The following is a 25,928-nucleotide window of genomic DNA, read 5'->3' as shown; positions in this document are numbered from 1 at the left end:
GGTCCTACTCAGTACCCACCCGACCCGAGTTACCCGTACCAGCCCTAGTTGCTTGGTTTGTTGTTTAACGCCACACTCAGCAATATTTCAGCTATATGACGGCGGTCTGTAAATAATCGAGTCTGGACAGGACAATCCAGTGATTGATATCATGAGCATCGATCCATGCAATTGGGATGACATGCATCAACCAAGTCAGCGTGCCTGACCATCCGATCCCGTTAGTCGCCTCTTATGACAAGCATAGTCGCCTTTTACGGCAAGTACGGGTTGCTGAAGACCTATCTACCTCGGATCTTCACCGGTCGTCATGTGTACAGTGGTTGATATTGGTGTTCCTTGTTAAGGCGCCAATGTTAAGAGTTGAAAGTTTAGGGATTCAGTTAGATTCAAATTCTATAGAAGCAACACTGAGGAACCACGACCCCCTTTAATTCCAAACACTGTGTGTGCGTGCATGCGTGAGTAGAAATTACATACGGATTAGTCTTGAAGTTGGTCAGAGCACTTGTTTGAGCTGGGTGTCTGATATTTTGAATATACCGTATTCGACGTAATAAGCGCCCAGGGCGCTCTCAAAATTAGAAATAGGGGGCTCTTATTAGGATATTATTTTGGTGAAAAAAGAGAGTTGAAAGATAAATTTTGTGGTTTATGCTGACAGCCTGAAATGTTTATATATGACAGATATATTTTTCCAGAATTTAATTGCCCATAATTAAGGGTGCATATAACACACGAGTGCGTATTATATGCGAATAAATAAGTCTTTTGTACATTGATCAATCGGAAGGGGTGCTAATTGGGATTGTTCACTAGCCAATATATCAGCAAATATCGCTGTGGGCGCTTTTTAGAGCGGGGCGCCTATTATGTCTTCAGAATACGGTAGTACTGTTCTGAAGACACAGAATCTGTTTGTATTGCCCAAAAAATTTATTAACTGCCCATTCTCTTGGAAGTTTCTGCTTTGAAAAGATTTTTGTCAAAATGGGTCAAAGGTCAAGGTCAGCTTTAGTTTTTCGTAAAACCTGGTTTTATCATTGTCAGTTCCTGAGATATGGTTGCCTCGATAGGCATGAAACTCCATATTTGTACATATCTTTACAATCCCTGCCGCAGGAAATGCTTGTTTATGTCCGTCAAAGGTCAAGATCGTCTCTTGAGGTTATTGTAAAACATGGTTGTATCATTCATTGCCAGTTGTACACTTGTACAATCCTGAAACTTGGATGATTGTTGGACCGTAAGAAGTTCGCTTGATTAAGGTCAAGGTTCAAGGTTTGGAAGTGATGTCCAAGGTGTCAGGTAGCATTGTAAGACTGAATAATTACTGTATTAGCCAAGGCATACAGCCGTGTTACAAATTGGCACTAGTCCTGTAGTCCTTGCCAGACTGCCCAATAGTTAAGGTGTCATAAGGACTTTGCCATTTTTAAGGGTTTTGCTATTTGTTATCATTATAAGGACTACTGGACTAATAATGATAGTTTCTACAGCTGCATAAGGTTGCATTTTTCATCCACTACAGCCAGATGAAGAGTGAGTGAGTGAGTTGGGTTTAACGCCGCTTCTAACAGTATTCCAGTTTAATATATCGCGGCGTGTCAGCTTAATGTGGGAGGAAAGCGGAAAGCCCGAAGTGATGCAGGTCTCAGATGTTTACCATTTCGGTGAAACCCACGAGCACGGGTATGGTGCTGACAAATCCAGAAACATAATCGGGGCGAACCGGGATTCGAACCTATGATCATAGATTTCTGGCGTGCCCAAGGGAGGCAACTCTGCACACGAATTGCGTAACCTTAGATGACTGGGACACCCATCCCCCTGTCAGATTAAAAAGAAAAAGTTTGCAATATATTTGTAATATAATCACATCAGTTTTAGTTTTGTTTGGTATAACTTTGGAATTAGATGATTCAGATGATAAACAGTTTTCCTCAGTATATAAACATAGGAAAGTAAGACGCAGATGGATGAATAATTGAGTTGCCACGTTTGGGCGTGGCTTGATTAGTTGTAGATATTGCCACCTACAATGCAGTCACTACCGTAGCAGCTGATGTAGGATGTATTGATCCTGACTTAAAACACTTACAGGAATGTCACTGGCTAATGATTAATTCTGTCCATAACGAGCTGTGGTATGCAACATTTGAGCTGGCTCGTTTTGCATGATGCTTGTATAAAAAAAGCCGTTGAACATTCTTACCAAGCACTTGTCTCCAAAAGGGGGTTATATTATCGTGCTATCCTTAGCCTGCTTGGGTTATTCCACAAAAAAATCACTACTACACGTTGTGTTGAGAAAGATAACTTGAATGCAATATATCCGCCTGTCCGGGAACAAATAAAACGCGCCTTTGAGCAGATACCTTTACCTGGTTGTCTGTGGTATATAAATGTTTAATACAATACAATACAACTATAAAGACAGTGGTGTTGTGTTCGGAAAGGAATTTCTATTGAGGCGTATTGAGGTCACATGTTACTTTAGGTCTGCCAGCCTTTGGGTATAGTTCCATGGCTTCCTTTAATTCCCCACTGAAGTATACAACTTCAGCATGGACTCTCCTAGTTTGTGTTTATTTTACATAATCTTTATGTGTATCTGGTCCTGTTGTGTTAGAATGGTGTATTTAAAGGGACAGGACGTCGACCGTTCTGAAGCTTTGTTTGTAAACAGTAGCTGATAACCCTCGGGCTAACACTCGTCTTCTCATCTTTTTCCATTTCTGCTCCAGTGACCACACCGCAGGTGAAGTCTTTTCACATGACCAGACTTTCCTCTTGTTTGTAATATACTTGTCATAGGAGGTGACTTACGGGATCGAGTGTTTTCCTCACACATCAGGCTGACATGCTGTTGAAAGTGGTGTTAACTCTTTCAACACCGTAGGCCGATTTTCCGGCCAAGAAGCATCGAGTCCCCAGACACCGTAGGCTGGTTAACCGGCCAAGCCGTAGTCACGTCAAAATAGTATATATTTTTATGGACCTACCTGTAATATCATTCATTTATTAAATCTATCACATTTCACAATGTCTGAAATACGTATTCCATTTCAATTTATCATTTTTTATTGATAAATTAAAAATTTATTCACTATTTCCCACGTGCTCATATTTGACCAATCACTAAACTTGTAGCAGATTTCGGCAAGAAAGCGTCATTAGAAACCAATTTTAATCCAATGAAATCGCTTGTTATAACTACGAAAAAAAACCAGGCGATGTTACGAGCGTGTAGATGAAGGAATAAGCTTTCCAGCAATGTGTCATCTGCCATTCTTCGACGAACATGTTATTCATACGAAGCCTCGAAAACGGGGGTATTTCTTCATGTTACTGAGCGGACAGCCGTTGTTATCGGGAAATGGGTGATGACAGAAACTATTTATAATTCTTTTTAAAATGATTTTCCAATTACGTAAACAATGAAAATAAAACAGAAATAGGTAAGTGGATTTTATGAAATCTTAAATTTGCCAAAAATTGTCAAGTTTTCGCTTCCTTGGTCCTTAATCTGGATGTTGACAATGTGTTAGCTTAAATTTTTTATTTACAATGAACTTAATTAAGTTGTAAATGCATTATTTTAAATAATGTGAAAAACATAACTTTCACATTCATAAACCATAGGATCAGACCTTTCAAATGGTGTTTAACATGTAGTAGCAAATATATTTTACAAGCAGATATTTTCTTTGATAAATGTTGGCTTCATCTATCACACAAGAGTCTCTGGGAACTCGGTGTCCCAGCAGTAAACACTTCTGGTTGACTGGTGTTCAAAGAATAAGTCATACTCCAACAGGGACCCTGACTCTAAAATCTACTGAATATCATGCACAGACAATTTGGAGATATGCTTTTTTTAGTCGTTGCTGAAGAAATATTCAGTTGTTTCCTTTCAGTGAGTGAGTGAGGTTTATGCCACTTTTAGCAATATTCCAGCAATATCACCAGAAATGGGCTTCACAAATTGTACCATGTGTGGGATTGAACCCGGGTCCCTGGTAAAGAACGAACACTTTAACCACTAGGCTAACCACCGCCCTGTTTCCTTTGACCTGAGGAGCCAAACACTTTAGTGTCGAACCCAGGACACATTATTGTCGCGACATGGCTGAAATATTCCCGATGGGAAGTCAAATCGTAGCTCACACTCACTCACCAGTACACATTATATTTCATAACACCTAGTATGCCCAGTGAATTATATATTTTATATATAAGTTTTATATATAAGTACAAAGTGTATTTTGCCAGCATTTTTTTTTTGTGAACAAAAATCTATGTCCACTCCTAGAATATCAATTATTCTGGGTATTTGACTCAAAATATTTTGGCACAGACTTACGTATGTGGCAGTATATTGCAATACGTTTATCACTGGCAGTATTGACACAGACGGGTGTATATGGCAGTATATTGCAATATGTTTATCACTGGCAGTGTTAACACAGATGTGTGTATATGGCAGTATATTGCAATATGTTTATCACTGGCAGTGTTAACACAGATGTGTGTATATGGCAGTATATTGCAATATGTTTATCACTGGCAGTGTTAACACAGATGTGTGTATATGGCAGTATATTGCAATACGTTTATCACTGGCAGTGTTAACACAGATGTGTGTATATGGCAGTATATTGCAATATGTTTATCACTGGCAGTGTTAACACAGATGTGTGTATATGGCAGTATATTGCAATACGTTTATCACTGGCAGTGTTAACACAGATGTGTGTATATGGCAGTATATTGCAATATGTTTATCACTGGCAGTGTTAACACAGATGTGTGTATATGGCAGTATATTGCAATACGTTTATCACTGGCAGTGTTAACACAGATGTGTGTATATGGCAGTATAATGTCAGGTTACTGCGACTTCGGTTTGATGGCGATTAAATATTCATCTGGAGTTGACATTTATAGACGACATCTATTGATTACTGGGTGATGGCCTTGTCTTAGCGGAGACAGTCATGGCTCAGTGTACTCTTGAGGAGACAGGTCATTCATGTACATAGTGTACATCCAGGTATGTTGAAGATCATGCATTGTAGATGCATGTGTGTGCTGAAGATCATGCATTGTACATGCATGTGTCTGCTGAAGATCATGCATTGTACATTGCATGTGTCTGCTGAAGATCATGCATTGTACATGCATGTGTCTGCTGAAGATCATGCATGTACACGCAGGTGTCTGCTGAAGGTCATGCATTGTACATGCACGTGTGCTGAAGATCATGCATTGTACATGCAGGTGTCTGCTGAAGATCATGTATTGTACATGCAGGTGTCTGCTGAAGATCATGCATTGTACATGCAGGTGTGCTGAAGATCATGCATTGTACATGCACGTGTTTGCTGAAGATCATGCATTGTACATGCAGGTGTCTGCTGAAGATCATGCATTGTACATGCAGGTGTCTGCTGAAGATCATGCATTGTATATGCAGGTGTCTGCTGAAGATCATGCATTGTACATGCACGTGTGCTGAAGATCATGCATTGTACATGCATGTGTCTGCTGAAGATCATGCATTGTACATGCAGGTGTATGCTGAAGATCATGCATTGTACATGCACATGTGCTGAAGATCATGCATTGTACATGCACGTGTGCTGAAGATCATGCATTGTACATGCACGTGTGCTGAAGATCATGCATTGTACATGCACGTGTGCTGAAGATCATGCATTGTACATGCACGTGTGCTGAAGATCATGCATTGTACATGCACGTGTGCTGAAGATCATGCAGAGTCAGAAATTAGCACTAGTCCTTTTGTCCTTACCAAACTGCTCAATAGTTAAGGTATAATAAGGACCAGTAGATATTTGCCCAATTTAAGAATAGTTTGCTATATGTTATCCTTTACAAGACTAGTGGACTAAAAATCTTAGTTTCTACCACTGTCATGCATGTATGCATTTTACATCAGCGATCACTATTGGGGCTTTTTTCACTATTGCAATTGTATTGTGATAGGAGTAAACAAACTTTGAAGCTTGATAATTCTATTAATCCATGTTATAGAAATGAATAAAGAAATGCTGACATTCTCAATGACATAATTATCCCCAGGCTAAATTGGGGCGGTCGGGTAGCCAAGTGGTTAAAACGTTCGCTCGTTACGCCGACGACCCGGGTTCGATTCCCGACACGGGTACAATGTGTGAAGCCCATTTCTGGTGTTCCCCGCCATGATATTGATGAAATAATGCTAAAAGCTCACTCACTCACTCACCTAGTCTGAAGTTGTCATTATGGAATCTGAAACTGGCATTTGAAATAGGCAAAGTGTATGTATTCGTTATTACTGTTGAAACTATCGATTGTTATGCATACTGTCAACAATACTATTGTCATATTTAAATTCCTATTTATGTACATAGCTCGAACTCGGTTATTGCGTGTGGTAATGCATAACTCCCAATATTTACTTACAAGTTTTAATAAACTCTAGTATTACTATCGTGGAGGTAGACACAATTTTATGGATAACAACTTCTTTAATACTGTAAAAAGCGACGTTTCGGTATAGATCCTGATACCGTTGTCAAGCAAGTTGCTGTCCATAAAATTGTGTCTACCTTGTCATCCGTCAACCTCTAAGTAATGCGTTAAAGCGTTCGCTCGTCACGCCGAAGACCCAGGTTCGATATCCGACATGGGTACAATGTGTGAAGCCCTTTTCTGGTGTCCCCCGCCGTGATATTGCTGGAATATTGCTAAAAGCGGCGTAAAACCATACTCACTCTAAGTAATGCCTATCAAACAATACTATCGCGGAGCAAACAATTGCATTGAACAAGCAGGCTTGTGTTGACAAGATGTGGATCATGGCGGCTGATCATCTACATGATGTCACCCCCCCTTTATGAAACATACCAAGCATCCATTGATTCAGAAGCCTATTGTGTCATCACCAAAAGTAAACATGTTACAAAACTATTTGAAAACAGTCTCATTTGGTGACACATTTTCATCTAAATTTCTATTTCCAAACATAAATAGTCAAATCACCAAATCTTTAAAAAATACTGTATACGACGTAATAAGCGCCCAGGGCGCTCTTAAAATTAGAAATAGGGGGCTCTTATTAGAATATTATTTTGGTGAAAAAAAACAGTGTTGAAAGATAAATTTCGTGGTTTATGCTGACAGCCTGAAATGTTTATATATGACAGATATATTTTTCCAGAATGTAATTGCCCATAATTAAGGGTGCATATAACACACGAGTGTGTATTATACGTGAATAAATAAGTCTTGTGTACATTGATCAATCAGAAGGGGTGCTATTTGGGATTGTTCAATAGCCAATATATTAGCAAATATCGCCGTGGGCACTTATTAGAGCGGGGCGCTTATTACGTCAAATACGGTATGTGTATCTGTGTGTGAATACAGAAGTTGATCATCCATAACAAACAGACAGACAGATTTATTGTTTAAGGCCATTTGACCCATTGTACAAAATACATTTACATTATATTTATCTAAGAGTTACCTAATTGATACTTTTGTTGTTGAGAAAACGTACATTAGAAATTTTGTAAAATTTATCATTGTATCGTTGTTGGATAGTTGACAGTCTTTCTAAACAAAAATAATTATGATTAACTGTCTTTGGGATATACATTTCCCGCCGACTTGCATAAAGGGGACAGTTGTATATAACATGAAGTTCATCCATAGCACTCGCTTGCCATCAGTTTGTCTCGTGATAGACTTGAGTAACGTGTCAGTGGTCGGTTGTAGAACTTTCATTGTATCTTCTTTAGATCCACTCCCGATGAGATGTCGAGCATTGCCGCAGTCATTCTGGCAGCAGCCCAACGTTCCCCACCAGGTGTCGCCGGGAACAATGTTCCCCGTTCTCCCACCGCTCATGAACGGGGGAACGGAAGAAGACACAATAGGTGAGAACATTAAACTGACAGATTCAAGTTCACAATATTAGCACTTTTATTTCATGTGTTTATATCCTTCCATGACAGATTGACTCAGTCAACAGATTTCACAGGAATGTGTGGCAGATTTGTGGCCCCAACGCCCTGTTCTTTGTGTTAACGCAACTAAAACAGGATCCGACAATAGAGTGAGTGAGTTGGGTTTAACGCCGCTTATAACAGTATTCCAGTTATATCACGGCGTGTCAGCTTAATGTGGGAGGAAAGCCCGAAGTGATGCAGGTCTTAGATGTTTACCACTTCGGTGAAACTCACGAGCACGGCCCGCAGCGTTAGAAATTGGCACTAGTCCTCCCAATAGGAGAGGTATCCTAAGGACTAGTAGAAATTGGCCCATTTTAAGGGTTTTGCTATATGTTATCATTATAAGGACTAGTGGACAAAAACTGTTAGTTTCTAACCCTGACGGGTATGGTGCTGACAAACCTAGAAACATAATCGGGGCGAACCGGGATTCGAACTCTGACTATAGACATATAGGAGCAGTGGGATAGCCTAGTGGGTAAAGTGTTCGATCATCACGCTGAAGCCCCGGGTTCAATTCCCCACATGGGTACAATGTGTGAAGCCAATTTCTGTCGTGTCCCCGGCCGTGATATTGCTTGAATATTGCTAAAAGCAGCTTAGACCCATATTCACTCACTCACTCACTCAAGTTTGCTTCACTTGCAACCTAAGTTTCACAGCTGGGAACAGTTGTCAAGAAACCCATATGTTAATTTTATTATTGTTGCTGAAGCTATTTTGAGCTCATCTTGGGTTCAAATCCCGCCAAATCATTGTATACCTAGGAACTGCAATCTATTATGCAGAGTTGTGTCCCTTCACTGTGACAGGATGAGCTCATCTTGGGTTCAAATCCCGCCAAATCATTGTATACTTAGGAACTGCAATCTGTTGTGCAGAGTTGTGTCCCTTCACTGTGACAGGATGAGCTCATCTTGGGTTTGAATCCCACCATCTAGATTATGGTCTGTCAGCACCATAACTGTGGACAGTACAACCCAATTTCAAAGTGTATACATTCATTTGACTGGCAGTTCTATGTTAAGAACAGCATGATGCTCAATTCACTAATTGTTACAAGAGAGGCCATTCTCTCTGTAAAGTATATCTCTAATTAACTCAGTAAATGAAATCACATTAGACATAACAGCTTGTATATCCTTCACGTGAAGTTGACAAGAACAGGAATTCAAACATGAACATTAACATGATTAACAATGCCCTTGTAAATGGGAAAACTACTATTCAGAGAGCTATTTATCTTGTATATGTAGAAAGAAATCAATATCATGGGACAGAAATTTGACATTTGACAAATAAGGACATTGATACATTCATATTACAAATGGACCTATGAAGATCCGAGGTAGAATAGATCTTCAGCAACCCATGCTTACCGTAAAAGGCGACTGTGCTTGTCATAAGAGGTGACTAACGGGATTGGGTGGTAAGACTCGCTGACATGGTTGATGCCTGTCATCGTATCCCAATTGCCTGGATCGATGCTCATGATATCAATCACTGGATTGTGTGGTCCAGACTTGATTATCTACAGACCACTGTCATATAGCTGGAATATTGCTGAGAGCGGCGTTAAACAACAAACAAACAAATCACATTACAAATGAACACTTTTATGAATTTATAAGACAAATCATTCAGGTGAGTCCACTTAATATTCAGTGGGTGGTGGCGCTTGAATTTTTATTTGAATATGTTTTTGCGGTCACTGCTTCAAGACATGTAATACTTTTATCTCTGAAAGACGCACAAATGTCTCTTTCACTCACAGCAATATTATAAATAAATAAATGAATGAATGAATGAATGAATGAATGAATGAATAAATGAATAAATAAATAAATAAATAAATAAATAAATAAATAAAATAAATAAATAAATAAATAAATAAATAAATAAATAAATAAATAAATAAATAAATTTATTTATTTATTTATTTATTTATTTATTTATTTATTTATTTATTTATTTACTAGCACCAATGGACAATAGTTTTTGAGCATTTTTATAAAACAGATAATGTTTCTCTTGGAATTCACGAGAAAATAAGGCAGCTGAATATTCTTCTCTCTGGAATAGTTAAACACACGGCAGCGAGCTTTGTAGGGGGTGAGATTTGGATTTCATAGGGAAAAAAGTTGTTGGAAAATCTCCAGAATCACTTGGCTGTGTGTAGAGCTATTCTGTCTGCAACAGAATAGTGCTCGACATTCCTTAAGCGTGTACACTGGTTAAAGTATGACTTCCTAGGTGCTCCTTCATGGCCAGTCAGAGTTGTATGTTAGAGCTTAGGGTTAGAGTAACATTTAATCCAAGAAAAAAATTATCTCATTTAGAAATATATCGACAAAATACAGAATGGAGCTCCAAACAATGCTTAATTTAGAGCTGAGGCAAGCTAGACTTGCCAAATCATTTAAGACATAAATTGGTTTCATGTTTTAATATTTTCAAGTATTGTATCAGGACCGGTTTGTCGAGAAAAGTATCATATCAGGAACATTGTATTGAGATAAGTTGCGTATCGGGACCATTATATCGAGATAAGTTTCATATCAGGACCTTTATATCGAGATAGTTTCGTATTGGGACCATTGTATCGAGATAAGTTTCGTATCAAGACAATTGTATCGAGATAAGTTTCATATCAGGACCATTGTATCGAGATAAGTTTCATATCAGGACCATTGTATCGAGATAAGTTTCATATCAGGACCAGTTTGTCAATTTAAGTATTGTGACCAGTGTATTGAGATTATATCATATAGTTTGTCGACATAGGTATCGCATCGTGACAATTGTATCCAGATATGTATCTATCATGATCAGGGTATTGCCATAAGCATTGCAATTTTGTATTATGATCAGTGAATCGAGATAAGCATTGCGATTTTGTATTGTAATCATTGAATCGAGATAAGTATGATCTACCGTGACCAGTGTTATTCTGTATTGTTGGGGGCGGTCGGGTAGCCTGGTGGTTAAAGCGTTCGCTCGTCACGCCGAAGACCCGGGTTCGATTCCCGACATGGGTATAATGTGTGAAGCCCATTTCTGGTGTCCCCCGCCGTGATATTGCTGGAATATTGCTAAAAGCGGCGTAAAACCATACTCACTCACTCACTCTGTATTGTTGCTCCTCTTACAAGAATATTGCCGACTGGGGTGCTACACGACAACAACCAAACAAACAAATCCTGGTGAGCTGGTATGTTCGCTATCCGCTTGACCATTACATCGACAACTTTTTCTGTAATCTTTCGCTAATTCTGTAAGATGAGTTTGGAAATAGCTCCTAGATCTAGTGTTTTCTGTAATCTCCTTACTGGCTTCATCAATGGTGGCCGTGAGCTGCTTGTAATACCGCCTCTGTGTCAGCCTTGTCCAAGATTAGCTATTGATTTGATGTGATTGGGATCAATTGACTGAAATAATCGCCATTGATTGATTTCTCTCAAACATGCTTAATTTAGACTTCAGACAGAAGGTGCCTGTGATTGATGGAAATATATGAGATTGTGAGTCATTATACCGTGGAATGAAGGGTTTTGTTGCTTGCGTTATGTATCGTATCGTCATTAGTTCCTGAATGTTATTCAACCATATATGAGTTGATAAGAAAATAATTTTTCTCTGAATGGTGTGTGAGATTGTATTGAGTAATTGTTCTGATTAGCATATATTGCCATACTGCCATTGCCTTCTATTGTAATGATAGAGAATATAACATTATAGCGTGTAGAATTGATCGGGCTCTGAGTTTGTGATCACTTTGAATTTACACGTTGACAGTCTCCATAATGGTTTTCCAGATCTCGGTCACATTAAAAACAAACGTGTTAAGGATTACTGTAAACAGGGAATTTTTTGCGACCGTTTTATTATTGCGAGTTTTGAGAACGAGACTCAATCGCAAAAATTAAAAACGCAAAAATAAGTATAAATAATACATACATACTTTATTCATTGCAACACGTCATCAAATGTTGAAATCATCAACCAGAACCACAAGTTACTCAATAAGTTATAAACACAAATGAATGCAAAATGGTCACACAATACATCACAAATGACAGTGTAAACAGACCAATTAGTGTCTTCTTATATAGTTTGCATTCAAACTCACAGTCATGACACTGAGTTGAGTCAATTATCGTATTGGATAATTGGTCGCAATCCCTTCTGGTCAACTTTCCGGCCAACTCAGATTAACTAGCTTCGGAGAGAAGCTGTCTATTGTTTGGTAATCGAGGGGTCATCTCAACATGGCAACTCGCAAAAATATCTCGTCGCAGTATTGTCTTTAGTGTGGTATTCGCAATATTTATACGGCGCAGAAATAAAGCTGTTTACAGTAATTCATATTCATCCTCATTATACCCAACCAAATGTTCCCCATAGACTTCTTTACATTAATTTTTTTAAAATAACTAGTCATTCACCAGCTATTGCATGTACAATATATGCATTCCGAGCTTGGCCTTAAGGCTGCAATAAAAACACAAATTTTGATGAGCCTAGCCAGTTCCTTTTCCGAGTTGACCGCCTCCGTGGTCTAGTGGTAGAGCGTCCGCCCGGAGAGCGGAAGGTCCGGGGTTCGATCCCCAGCCGCGTCATACCAAAAGACGTTAAAAGATGGTACTTGTTGTTACCCTGTCTGGCGCTCGGCATTAAGGGGCTAAAACAAGGACTGGTCGGCTCGGAGTCAGTATACTGAGTCTGAGTGGGGTATTCATGTTAAACTGCGCCATTGTATCTCAGTGAGCTAGCACTATAAATCGGCATCAGTCCGAACTAGTACAAGCAGCCACACAAACACACACACGTACATGCACGTCGCTATATAAGTGCAATAATCTTGGACCTATGTTAAACCCCATTTCACCTCACCTCACCTTTTCCGAGTAGAGGAAGCTAAACACCTCACCCCCAGTTCCGCACCAAATGTCACTTGCTTGAAAATATATGTGGTCACATTCAGCATAGGTCATCATGTTAAAAAAGACCATTCCGTTAGATGCTGGAGTGTATCGGATTGCAGGTGTTAATGTTAATGGAGGAAATACGGTACACAGTATGATCGGGAGACTTGAGAATTGCTTAGTCATAGAGCACAGTTCAAGTATTGATCATAATCAATTTATGAATATTGCAAAATAGATATTTGTAAGCCATGCACATGGCGGTTAGGATCAGGACAATGTTGTTCAACTATTCCTTTTTGCAATGTATAAGTGTGCCATCAAACACGATATTGTTTTCCACCTTTGACCTTAGCAAATGGCATTGAACCATGAGCTAGTTGGCCACCTCCTGTTCATTTGGGGGGGCACGGGTGGCCCAGTCGTCAAAGGCGCCGCGATTCGCTGTGCAGAGTTGCATCCCCTGGACACGCCAGAAACCTATGATTGTGGGTTCGAATCCTGGTTCGCCCCGATTATGTTTCTAGGTTTGTCAGCACCATACCCATGCTCGTGGGTTTCACCAAAGTGGTAAACGTCTGAGACCTGCATCACTTTGGGCTTTCTTCCCACATTAAGCTGACACGCCATGATATGACTGGAATAATGTTTAAAGCGGCGTTAAACCAAACTCACTCACTCACTCCTGTTCACTGAAATTAATAATGCCCTTTTCAATTTCTGAATACATAGGATTATTTTGTGGATCATTGTCCATTAAGTTTGTTCACATTTAATTTTCATGTGGTTGTCCAGTTTACTATATGAAAATACAGCGGTAGAAACTAACATTTGTAGCCCACTAGTCCTTATATAACATATAGCAAAACCCTTAAAAATGGCAAATTTGTACTGGTCCTTATGATATCTTAACTATTGGGCAGTTTAGCAAGGTATGGACTAGTGCCAATTTCTACCGCTGCAGTACATTTGTCAAAGGCTTCATATACACACAACAAACATGATTTCTAAGTCTGCCTTTCAGACACCAGGGACTTATTTAACCATGCCATTTTTATTTTCTCGTGGTCCTTGGCACCAGAATACAAGAAAGTTTGACCCCTGTGTTGTGACAGTTGTGTCATGTGACCTCTGGTGCTATATATAGGTATTACACACCGTGGATGATATGATGTGACAAGCACACGTCCACCTGGGAGATAGGGGGGGGGGGGGGGCATGTTTGCTTCCAACCAACACCAGACCTTTGAATCCTGTATATAAACATGTTAAACAATGATAAATATTAGCTTTATTGTGTATCTTTCAAAATATCAACATAGATTTATATCTATTTTATCATCTGTTTTTGAGTATTCAAAAAGTCCTAGTATGCTTTGACTGTGAATGTAATGTTCATGTTTTAGTGTGTACTCTGTCAGTGTCAAGGTGTCGCCTCAAGAAATGCCTTCCATCGGAACTGTCAGCATTGATGATTACCTCTTGTTTAATAATATTCATTCAGTTATTATTAATCTCAAAAACTCATATTTCATTAACTAAATTTGTCTCTTCAGACTGTTACAGTGTTGCTGGCCATTTAGAATATTTTGGACAAGGGAAGTTTCTCTATTTTTTTCCGTAAATGTTTGACAAAGAAGCACCTTTATATAAATATTAAATTATGTGGTGATGCTGCTGTCAGATCGGCTGTTTCAATAAGAGGTGGTTATTGTGATTTGAAACCTCTGATTGACGATCAGAATTGAGTATTTTCCACAACTGTGGTAGAATATATTCTTGTAAACGAGGGGCGGTCAGGTAGCCTAGTGGTTAAAGCGTCACGCCGAAGACACGGGTTCGAATCCCGACATGGGTACAATGTCTGAAGCCCATTTCTGGTGTCCACCGCTGTGATATTGCTAGAATATTGCTAAAAGCGGTGAAAAACCATACTCACTCACTCACTCTTGAAAACAAAACGTTTTATCTATGATTGTCCCATGATGGGTGATAACTTGACTCCGACCTGTCACTGATATCCTCAAACAAACTATTCACTGAATCAGATGTTTAGTAGGTTGGTTGATATATAATTAGGGGCTCGGGTGGCTCAGTCGTCTAAGGCGCCATGATTCTCTGTGCAGAGTCCCTTGGTCAGCCAGAAACCTATGATTGTGGGATCGAATCCCGTTTCGCCCCGATTATGTTTCTAGGTTTGTCAGCACCATACCCGTGCCTGTGGTAAATGTCAGAGACCTGCATCACTTCGGGCTTTCCTCCCACATGAAGCTGACACGCCGCGATATAACTGGAATACTGTTAAAAGCGGCGTTAAACCCAATTCACTCACACACTGTAAGAACAACATAAGTAATAAGATAATATTGGTGGAAACTTTACGAGGGAGGCCAACAGATTACTGGCGCAGATAGGTGATTAGCAACGGACAAATGGAAGCCCATACTTAACAGACAATTAACGCTGATAGTTGATAGCGATGGGCAACTGGACTAACTTATCACTGATTGGTGATCTGCAATAGACAGTGGGCAAACAGGAGGCCGGGGTAATTAGCACTGATTGGTGAGTGAGTGAGTGAGTAGGGTTTTACGCCGCTTTTAGCAATATTCCAGCAATATCACGGTGGGGGACACCAGAAATGGGCCTCACACATTGTACCCATGTCGGGAATCGAACCCGGGTCTTCGGCGTGACGAGCGAACGCTTTAACCACGAGGCTACCTGACCGCCCCCTGATTGGTCATAGAATGATAAAGAAATTGACATCCATACATTTTCTTCCTTATGTGCATCACTTCGAAATATATTTCAAAGTCTTCAGTTGTTTCAATAATGTCCACAACTCGCTATGTACTCAGTTGTCTCCCTTAAGCATGACAGGAACTCCTATATGAAGATCGAGTCTTGGTTCACTGTCATTATGTTTCTTGGTTTGTCAGCACCATACCCAGGCTTGTTTCATCAAGCGGTAAACATCTAAGACCTGATCAATGTATTGAGATAAGTATGATTGTGTCCTGATCAATGTATCGAGATAAGTATGATTGTGTCCTAATCAATGTATTGAGATAAGTATGATTGTGTCCTGATCAATGTATCGAGATAAGTATGATTGTGTCCTGATCAATGTATCGAGATAAGTATGATTGTGTCCTGATCAATGTATCGAGATAAGTATGATTGTGTCCTGATCAATGTATTGAGATAAGTATGATTGTGTCCTGATCAATGTATCGAGATAAGTATGATTGTGTCCTGATCAATGTATCAAGATAAGGATGACTGTGTCCTGATCAATGTATCGAGATAAGTATGATTGTGTCCTGATCAATGTATTGAGATAAGTATGATTGTGTCCTGATCAATGTATCGAGATAAGTATGATTGTGTCCTGACTTGGTTGATGTCATCGATCCCAATTGCGCGTGGATTGATGCTCATATATTAATCACTGGATTGTCTGGTCCAGACTCGATTATTTACAGACCGCTGTCATATAGCTGCAATATTGCTGAGTGGGGCGTAAAACAACTAACCAAACCAATCCAATTGCGAGGATTGATGTTCATGATGTCAATCACTGGATTGTCTGGTCCAGATTTGATTATTTACAGACCGCCATCATATAGCTAAAATATTGCTGAGTGTGGCACTAAACAACAAACAAACAAAACAAATCAATGGCCATACTGAACTTGCACTTTAATCAAGTAAAACTGACACAACTATAAGCCATTATGCAAAATTATAAAGAAATTATAGATCAACCATGACATAGTTCAAGTCGGAGAAATCACTCAAATCAGTGATTCGGGAAGTAGCATCGACAGATTCTCATAATTTTCCGTTACAGAATCAGCAGTGTCATGAAAATATTGAACCTGTGAGAGTGGGAGACTGATTGAACTGCTGTGCAAGTGGTTTAAACTTATAAACCTTTAAACCCATCTCAGACACTCCAAACCAATGCCTACTGTCGTGGAACAACCCCGACAAGACTGCAGATACACGTGTCGGCCAGCTCTTGAATACTTGTACCCAGTGTTTAGGTAAACAGTCTGTGGATTGCCAGGCTATGAAAGAATGTCCCACAGTGATACAAGTAGTTCAAGCATTGATCTCTGATTGGCTGAGATCTATATCTCAAATATGTCAATCAATTCCGTATTGACTGCCATTCCTTGTCTCCAGAAGCCTGTACTTTATATAGCAGCTTTACTCACAGCTTGCCTATGTCATGTGGACATGCCGCTCTGGGCAGGAAGCCAGGTGTGATTTGCGCAGTATCTGTGACACAGGTGGACGATCGGCTGATAAGGGACCATTTAGTCTTGGAGAGAGAGAGAGAGAGAGAGAGAGGGAGAGAGAGAGAGAGTGAGAGAGAGAGAGAGAGAGAGAGAGAGAGAGAGGGGAGAGAGAGAGGAAGAGGGGAGGAGAGAGAGGAAGGGGGAGAGAGAGGATGAGGGGGAGGAGAGAGAGAAGGGGGAGAGAGAGAGAAGGGGGAGAGAGAGAAAGAAGGGAGAGGAAGAGGGTAAGAGAGAGAGAGGAAGAAGGGAGAGGAAGAGGGGAAGAGAGAGAGGAAGGGGAGAGGAAGAGGTGAGGAAAGAGAGAGGAAGTGGGAGAGAGGGAGAGGAAGAGGGGAGGAAAGAGAGAGAGGGGAAGAAGGGAGAGAGAGAGAGGAAGAGGGGAGGAAAGAGAGAGAGAAAGAGAGAGGAAGGGGAGAGAGAGAGGGGAAGAGGGGAGAGAGGAAGAGGGGAGAAAGAGAGAGAGGAAGAGGGGAGGAGAGAGGGGAAGAAGGGAGAGAGAGAGAGGAAGAGGGGTGGAGAGAAAGAGGAAGAGAGAGGGAGAAAGAGAGAGGAAGGGGAGAGAGAGAGGGGAAGAGGGGAGAGAGAGGAAGAGGGGAGAAAGAGAGGAAGAGGGGAGGAGAGAGAGAAGAAGGGGAAAGAGAGAGAGAGAGAGAGAGAGGAGGGGATGTTTACATGGTGGAGGGGAGTACAGATGAATCATCAATACTTCAACACAAACACAAAATCTCTGGTGTGAGAATTTTTTCTTCTTGTACCTACAAAATAATCTTCTGGACATTCATCTGTGCAGTGAACGGCTTATTATGTCAGTAATTGTGGGAACAAATTATTATTTTTCAGCATTTTTGGGAACAGGTTATTATTATTTTTTAAGGTCCCAGCTCCCTACCCTAACAGCACACAAGAGTTGCCCCCTAAGGGCGCTTGTCGGACATGGGGGGATCACTGAATCAGGGTGCAGCCTGACCACCCAATCCTGTTTGTCGTCTCTTAAGACAAGCATAGTCACCTTTTACAGCAAGCATTGGTTGCTGAGGACCTATTCTAGCCTGGGTCTTCACAGGTCACATACCTTATATATGACAGCAGAGCTAAGCTGATCTCATAGTTAAGCCGAGGTATGAACTTGATCCTTGAAATGTGTATGGTATCCGTGTGCGAAATATGCATAATGTCGGAAAGTGCACGTAAAATCTCTAATCTCTCTCCCTCTCAAATTGCCAGGATGTGAAAATGAACAACATGCAGCGATGTACTTTCCATAGTTTGGAGATTGATGGGATTGCTTTCTTTCACTCACTCACTCACTCACTCACTCACTCACCCACTAGCAAAGTACCTCTGCCACAGACCAGCGCCATGTGACGATTCGTCGCATCTTTCACAGTCCATTCAAGATACTGAATATGCTTTTCATCCGTTTCATATTTGACAAGTCTACACATTTTCATAAACTTATGTCAAAGAATGGTTACGGTTATTAAGAAAGTATCCCAATATGTGAAAATCTGCTTGTTTTTGCGTAGTTATCCTTTGTTTACATTGGTTGTACGGCTCCACGTGCTGTCATCGAAGCCCAACGGAGAGCTAGCGATACGGTCACTTTGATGTATAAATATATATTGTCATGCAACTCACTGTCGCAGTTGTAGTAGCATATCTATATAATTATGCAAAATAATATGTTAAGCACCCCCAAATACTTGCATTAGTCAGTTCTGTACTGATTTCTGACAAAGCGAGTGTTTACAAACAAGAATAGCCTAGTGGTTAAAGCGTTCGCTCATCACGCCGAAAACCTGGGTTCGATTCCCGACATGGGTGCAATGTGTGAAGCCCATTTCTGGTGTCCCCCGCCATGATATTGCTAGAATATTGCATAAAGCGGCGTAAAACTATACTCACTCACTCACTCACTCACTCACTCACAAACAAGAGAAAAATCTGGTCACATGATATGCAAATTAGCCTGTGTCAGTGGTGTTATGCTGAGTCACGACTGCGCCGGTGTGTGTCTCAGTCGCTGTGGCCAACTCTGCTTCCTGGGGTTGTAATGCTTGATATTTTCCGATTCCGATGATTAATTCCATTGTGATATTTCTGTTTGTGCTTCTCATCTGTCTGCCTGGTAATCTATTAATCCTGATTCCAGCGGGCATTACCAGCCTGTCACTGGGTGGGAGCTTCTTGTTGACAGGGGTTTGTGATTGAAGCCATTGATCTCACCTGCCTTAGCTGACTCCATGAATTGATCGGTCACGCTGAATAATGTATAACTGCAGGTCATGTGACCCGTTCGGTAGAGATCAATAGCCAGCAGTTACCTGGGGAAAACATGTATAGTCTGTTCAGTATAACTTGGCGGGTATATGGGTGTCTGATCAGTATAACATACAGGGTATATGGGTGTCTGTTCTGTATAACATAGCGGGTATATGGGTGTCTGTTCTGTATAACATAGCGGGTATATGGGTGTCTGTTCTGTATAACATAGTGGGTATATGGGTGTCTGTTCAGGATAACATAGCGGGTATATGGGTGTCTGTTCTGTATAACATAGTGGGTATATGGGTGTCTGATCAGTATAACATACAGGGTATATGGGTGTCTGTTCTGTATAACATGGCGGGTATATGGGTGTCTGTTCAGTATAACAAAGCGGGTATATAGGTGTCTGTTCTGTATAACATGGCGGGTATATGGGTGTCTGTTCTGTATAACATAGTGGGTATATGGGTGTCTGTTCAGGATAACATAGCGGGTATATGGGTGTCTGTTCTGTATAACATAGCGGGTATATGGGTGTCTGATCAGTATAACATACAGGGTATATGGGTGTCTGTTCTGTATAACATGGCGGGTATATGGGTGTCTGTTCAGTATAACAAAGCGGGTATATAGGTGTCTGTTCTGTATAACATGGTGGGTATATGGGTGTCTGTTCAGTATAACATAGCGGGTATATGGGTGTCTGTTCTGTATAACATAGTGGGTATATAGGTGTCTGTTCAGTATAACATAGCAGGTATATAGGTGTCTGTTCTGTATAACATGGTGGGTATATAGGTGTCTGTTCTGTATAACATGGTGGGTATATGGTAGTCTGTTCTGTATAACATAGCGGATATATGGGTGTCTGTTCAGGATAACATAGTGGGTATATGGGTGTCTGTTCTGTATAACATACAGGGTATATAGGTGTCTGTTCTGTATAACATGGTGGGTATATGGTAGTCTGTTCTGTATAACATAGCGGGTATATGGGTGTCTGTTCTGTATAACATAGTGGGTATATGGGTGTCTGTTCTGTATAACATAGCGGGTATATGGGTGTCTGTTCTGTATAACATAGCGGGTATATGGGTGTCTGTTCTGTATAACATAGTGGGTATATGGGTGTCTGATCAGTATACCATACAGGGTATATGGGTGTCTGTTCTGTATAACATAGTGGGTATATGGGTGTCTGTTCTGTATAACATAGCAGGTATATAGGTGTCTGTTCTGTATAACATAGTGGGTATATGGGTGTCTGTTCAGTATAACATAGCGGGTATATGGGTGTCTGTTCAGTATAACATAGTGTGTATATAGGTGTCTGTTCTGTATAACATAGTGGGTATATGGGTGTCTATTCTGTATAACATAGCGGGTATATGGGTGTCTATTCTGTATAATATAGCGGGTATATGGATGTCTGTTCTGTATAACATAGCGGGTATATGGGTGTCTGTTCAGTATAACATAGTGGGTATATAGGTGTCTGTTCAGTATAACATAGCGGGTATATGGGTGTCTGTTCAGTATAACATAGCGAGTATATGGGTGTCTGTTCAGTATAACATAGTGGGTATATGGGTGTCTGTTCTGTATAACATAGCGGGTATATAGGTGTCTGTTCAGTATAACCTAGGGGGTATATTGATGTCTGTTCAGTATAACATAGTGGGTATATGGGTGTCTGTTCAGTATAACATAGCAGGTATATGGGTGTCTGTTCAGTATAACATAGCGGGTATATGGGTGTTTATTCAGTAGAACATAGCGGGTATAAGGGTGTCTGTTCAGTATAACATAGCGGGTATATGGGTGTTTATTCAGTAGAACATAGCGGGTATAAGGGTGTCTGTTCAGTATAACATAGCGGGTATATGGGTGTTTATTCAGTAGAACATAGCGGGTATATGGGTGTCTGTTCAGTACAACATGGCGCGTATATGACAATCAGTGTGTGATGTCAAACAATGAGCTTACAGAGTTACAGTGATGTCATAGTACTGTGAGGTCACACAATGAGCTTACAGAGTTACCGTGATGTCATAGTACTGTGATGTCACACAATGAGCTTACAGAGCATTGATGTCATAGTACTGTGATGTCACACAATAAGCTTACAGAGTGGTGATGTCATAGTACTTTGATGTCACACAATGAGCTTACAGAGCAGTGATGTCATATAGTACTGTGATACCACACAATGAGCTTACAGAGTATTGATGTCATAGTACTGTGATGTCACACAATGAGGTGACAGAGCAGTGATGTCATAGTACTGTGATGTCACACAATGAGCTTACAGAGTATTGATGTCATAGTACTGTGATGTCACACAATGAGCTTACAGAATAGTGATGTCATAGTACTGTGATGTCTACACTTGTGGATGCCTTGTTTATCTTTTGACATTTAGTTGAAATAAATATGACTTAACTTGTCCAATGTATATATTCACACAAACATTGCACAAACTGACTTTTGTTGTTTTCCTGATTCCAGAGATGCGTCCAGTCACACCGCCCGAGGAGCGGACAGAGGTTGAAGACAAGGAACACAAGCGGCCACCCCGGGCTCCGGACCGCAAGGTCACGGTCACAAATACTGATTTACTTTTCCGACTTTTCGATGGGGTTGGTGAGGAGGTCACGAAGAAACCAGTCGGAAGTCTTAAACGTGGAAGGTGAGTGCCCTGCAGTTGTATCAAGGACATTAGGAACCGACTATTGGATATCCCTGGGGGGCATGTGATTTTATCGACAAAAACCTGTTCCAGGAAATGCTTGAAATTGATGCACATGATGTCAATCATTGGATTGTCTGAACCACGCAATCCCAGTTCGGATATTATGTCTAATTTGCATAATCCAATATGGCCACTGGTTATCAATATATAATACTCAAAAGAAGTTAAGGATCACCTGATTCTTTTATATTACTATAGTTAATCTCTTATGTCATGACAGATTTACTTTACCATTATGAAAGAATCGGGTGATCCTTAACTTTTTTCGAGTAGTATATCTTCCATATTTCAGATGAGGTACAATGTTTTGATGAAAAATACCCATATTTCCCCAAACTAGGATTGTTATTAACTAAGATGTAACATACCACATCACTAATCCCTCTGTTGTGTATAATTTGTCATGTTTTTGACGTCATCAAACAGGGTACTGCAAGATTATGTATATACATGTTCCTCTTATGTTTTACACCAAGACATCATTAATTAATGTAAATCATGACACAGTCATCAGCGATTTGAGATTTTATTTGTTTAGACTTGTTTATGCAGCTGTGTTTCAACTTGATAAGGCCAGCGTGCAACCTGACTTTGCACGCATATGTATATGTATATTTGTATACATATATACGTCAATATGTATTTCACCTTGGACCATACTGGAATCTAATATGTACGTGTTGTCACTGCAGGCCAAAGAAATTGATGCCAAAGAGCAACACAAAGGGCTTGCTGTCGGGGAACGATCCATACCTCGTGGACGCCATGACAGATAAACTTTTCCCCAATCTTTCTTTGGAGGGTCGGCATGGTGCACAGTTAGGCAACACGTCATTACAGCTGATTACAGTACGAGGCGACGGAGATAAGACTGTCACATTACCTGCCCTCAGTTTTGATCAGAATTATTCACAGATGTTATCCGAACTGGTCATGCATATTTAGCATGGAGACCTATGTTGTTGTGTTTGTGATTGTGCCAACAGTTGGAGTGTTTAGACAGTTCATCAAGAGCCTGATGACTTGAAATTGTCATTACTGAGGGTGAGTCTGGGGGTGTTTGAAGTTGAAAGATGAATCTTGCAATGGAAGAAAACTACCTGCCAAGAAAGATAACTTAAGATGTCAACAAGGGAGATAACTTAAGATGTCAACAAGGGAGATAACTTCAGAGGTCAACAAGGGAGATAACTTCAGAGGTCAACAAGGGAGATAACTTGAACAAAAGGTCAACAAGGGAGATAACTTGAAACAACAAAGTGGATAATTCATCTGACATTAAGGGAGGTAACCCATGTCATCAAGTGATCAACCCCAGCTGAAATCAAGGAGTTAACCCATGTTCATCAAGGGAGGTAACCATGTTGTCATCAAGGGAGGTAACCTCCACTGACCTCAAAGAGATAACCCACTGTGCCATCAAGGGAGGTAATTTTCAATCCCACTTGAAAAAGATCTCAAGACACGAAATGACAGACAAGATGGCAGAGGAGTGACGACAAATTAGTATTTGTGACCTGATCATCCATCATCCCCTCGAGATAATATCGGGACAGATGTTAAACTGTGTGTTTTATCTTTGTCGGGTAGACAGATTAACACCCACCTCAGAATGAACAATGAACAGGTTGGAAATGATTTGTTGAATTTGACTAAAATATGATGTTATCTTGAAACAATTCCAGGTATTAATGACGTTGTTGTTTGTTACACAAATGTGATATAGTTGTTGACATTGTGATGGGGTCGTCACAGATGGAGACAGAGACACTATGTGTGTCTACTGTGTGTTTAACACAGTCGTGTAAAAGTGTGTTGTTTAATAGTTACTGTCTGTCAGTCGCTCTTCATCCTCCTCGGCTGTGTCGTTTTTTCATTACTTGATTTGCAGTATGATTTTAAAAAAGTAGGATCCGCTGAACTGAAGATTAATATGCAATGCACTCATTTCACATGTTTCCATTCACAATTATTCTTTAACAGTTAATCTGTTTTAAAGATCTGTTTTTTTAATATAGTCATCAGGACATTTTTTATTGTGTACCGATTTTTTCAGCCAAACTTCAGTTATACAGACATCAGAGTACCAAACTGAAGAACATCAGAGTAGAAACAAACTTATTTTCCTCTAAAATAAATTAAAATAGATTAAAACAAGAATCCAAACTGAATGATATTAAAAATGATTATATTTTTCTTCAAAATATTTCAATTTTATAAAAAAACAAACCAATTTTGGAAAAATGTATAGCAGACTCATCTGTAAGACTTACAATAGAATTGGTCCAGGTTGTAAGATTATTAAGATTACATTTTATGCATGATTAGGGCCAAATGTCAGCAACACTAAGCCCTACAGCAGGCATATACTAAAGTTGTTTTGGCTCTGCAAGTATTGCATTCAGTTTATGAATCATTAATTTTATGTCATTGGCCCTGATTCAGTATTTTTACCTCAATTCTTGCAGTGTGATTAAATATCAGTGGTTTTATATATGCAATATATCAATCTAGTTGTTGCTACTTCCGTCCAAGTTTAGCAGCTAATTTGTACTGCATCTGATTCATACTGCTTCATATTTCATAGTGTGTTTGTAAACAATTATTAAATTCTTTAAATTATTTAGGACTAATATTTACTTATGTGATTTTTAGCTTGTTGCTATGGTAACCTACCTCTATTGACAATGTCTCATATGAAATACTAGTTTGGGATGAAATCCTCTGAAATTGTTTTTTGTTATTGAGTTTTATATGTGCATGAGAATTGGGTTTGAGAACAGTAATAATACAGGATGTTAAAGTTTTTAGAGTTCCCAATGGGAGGTTCTCTGACTTTTGTTCCATATCTTCTTAAACATCATATGTCCCACAACATTATTACATTATTGTGAGGTTTCATCCCAAGTGTCTGTGATAAGTCGGATCGGGTCATTAGTCATAATGTTTCTACTGGATCAGACCGTCCTGTGTCATGCTGTCAAGAGTTGTCTCCCTTACTCGTACAGAAGAATAATCACTATGTACTGACATGACATAAATTGTCAAACTTTCCACTTTGTAACCATGGCGATACACAACAAGGGTGGAATATGGATACCTCAGATACCACAATGACCTCATTTTCAGTTACCTGAGATTTTCGGACTGTCTTGCGTGGACAGATTACCGTATTCGACGTAATAAGCACCCAGGACGCTCTCAAAATTAGGAATAGGGGTCTCTTATTAGGATATAAGTTTGGTGAGAATTTTTTTTTGGTGAGTTGAAAGATTGTAAATTTCATGGTTTAAGCAGTCTGAAATGATACAAAAGAAAAGTTGGTGCGTATTATACACAACAGATATATTTTCCAGAATTTAATTGCCCATAATAAAGGGTGCATATAACACACGAGTGTGTATCATACACGAATAAATAAGTGTACATTGATCAATCGGAAGGGGTGCTAATTGGGATTGTTCACTAGCCAATATATTAGCAAATATCGCTGTGGGCACTTATTAGAGCGGGGCGCTTATTACGTCGAATACAGTACCTATTTCGAGGACTTCATGAGGCCAATGTGAGGTCCACATGAGGTCAGATTGCCTGCTCACTCTAAAACATTTCACATCAGCCACTTTGAACACGACCATAGGGTAGGGAG

The 25,928-nt window shown here is 39.9% G+C and overlaps 1 protein-coding gene across 1 annotated transcript in view; it reads left to right on the top strand.

Moving 5' to 3' along the window:
- Positions 1-25,493, top strand: part of LOC139471222 (uncharacterized) — a 38,934-nt gene extending 13,441 nt beyond the window's left edge. Inside the window, exons 2-4 of the mRNA XM_071253512.1 lie at positions 7,812-7,949; positions 22,036-22,216; positions 22,972-25,493. Of these exons, the coding sequence (XP_071109613.1) occupies positions 7,812-7,949; positions 22,036-22,216; positions 22,972-23,224 (572 nt within the window). The 3' untranslated portion in view covers positions 23,225-25,493. The remainder of the gene's footprint in view (positions 1-7,811; positions 7,950-22,035; positions 22,217-22,971) is intronic.
- Positions 25,494-25,928: the final 435 nt, after the last annotated feature.

The sequence above is a fragment of the Haliotis cracherodii genome, unplaced genomic scaffold (genome assembly GCF_022045235.1).
Source record: "Haliotis cracherodii isolate W230 unplaced genomic scaffold, xgHalCrac1.p SCAF_22, whole genome shotgun sequence".
In the NCBI taxonomy this organism is placed as follows: Eukaryota; Metazoa; Mollusca; class Gastropoda; order Lepetellida; family Haliotidae; genus Haliotis; species Haliotis cracherodii.
This window is presented reverse-complemented; position numbering and strand designations above follow the sequence as displayed.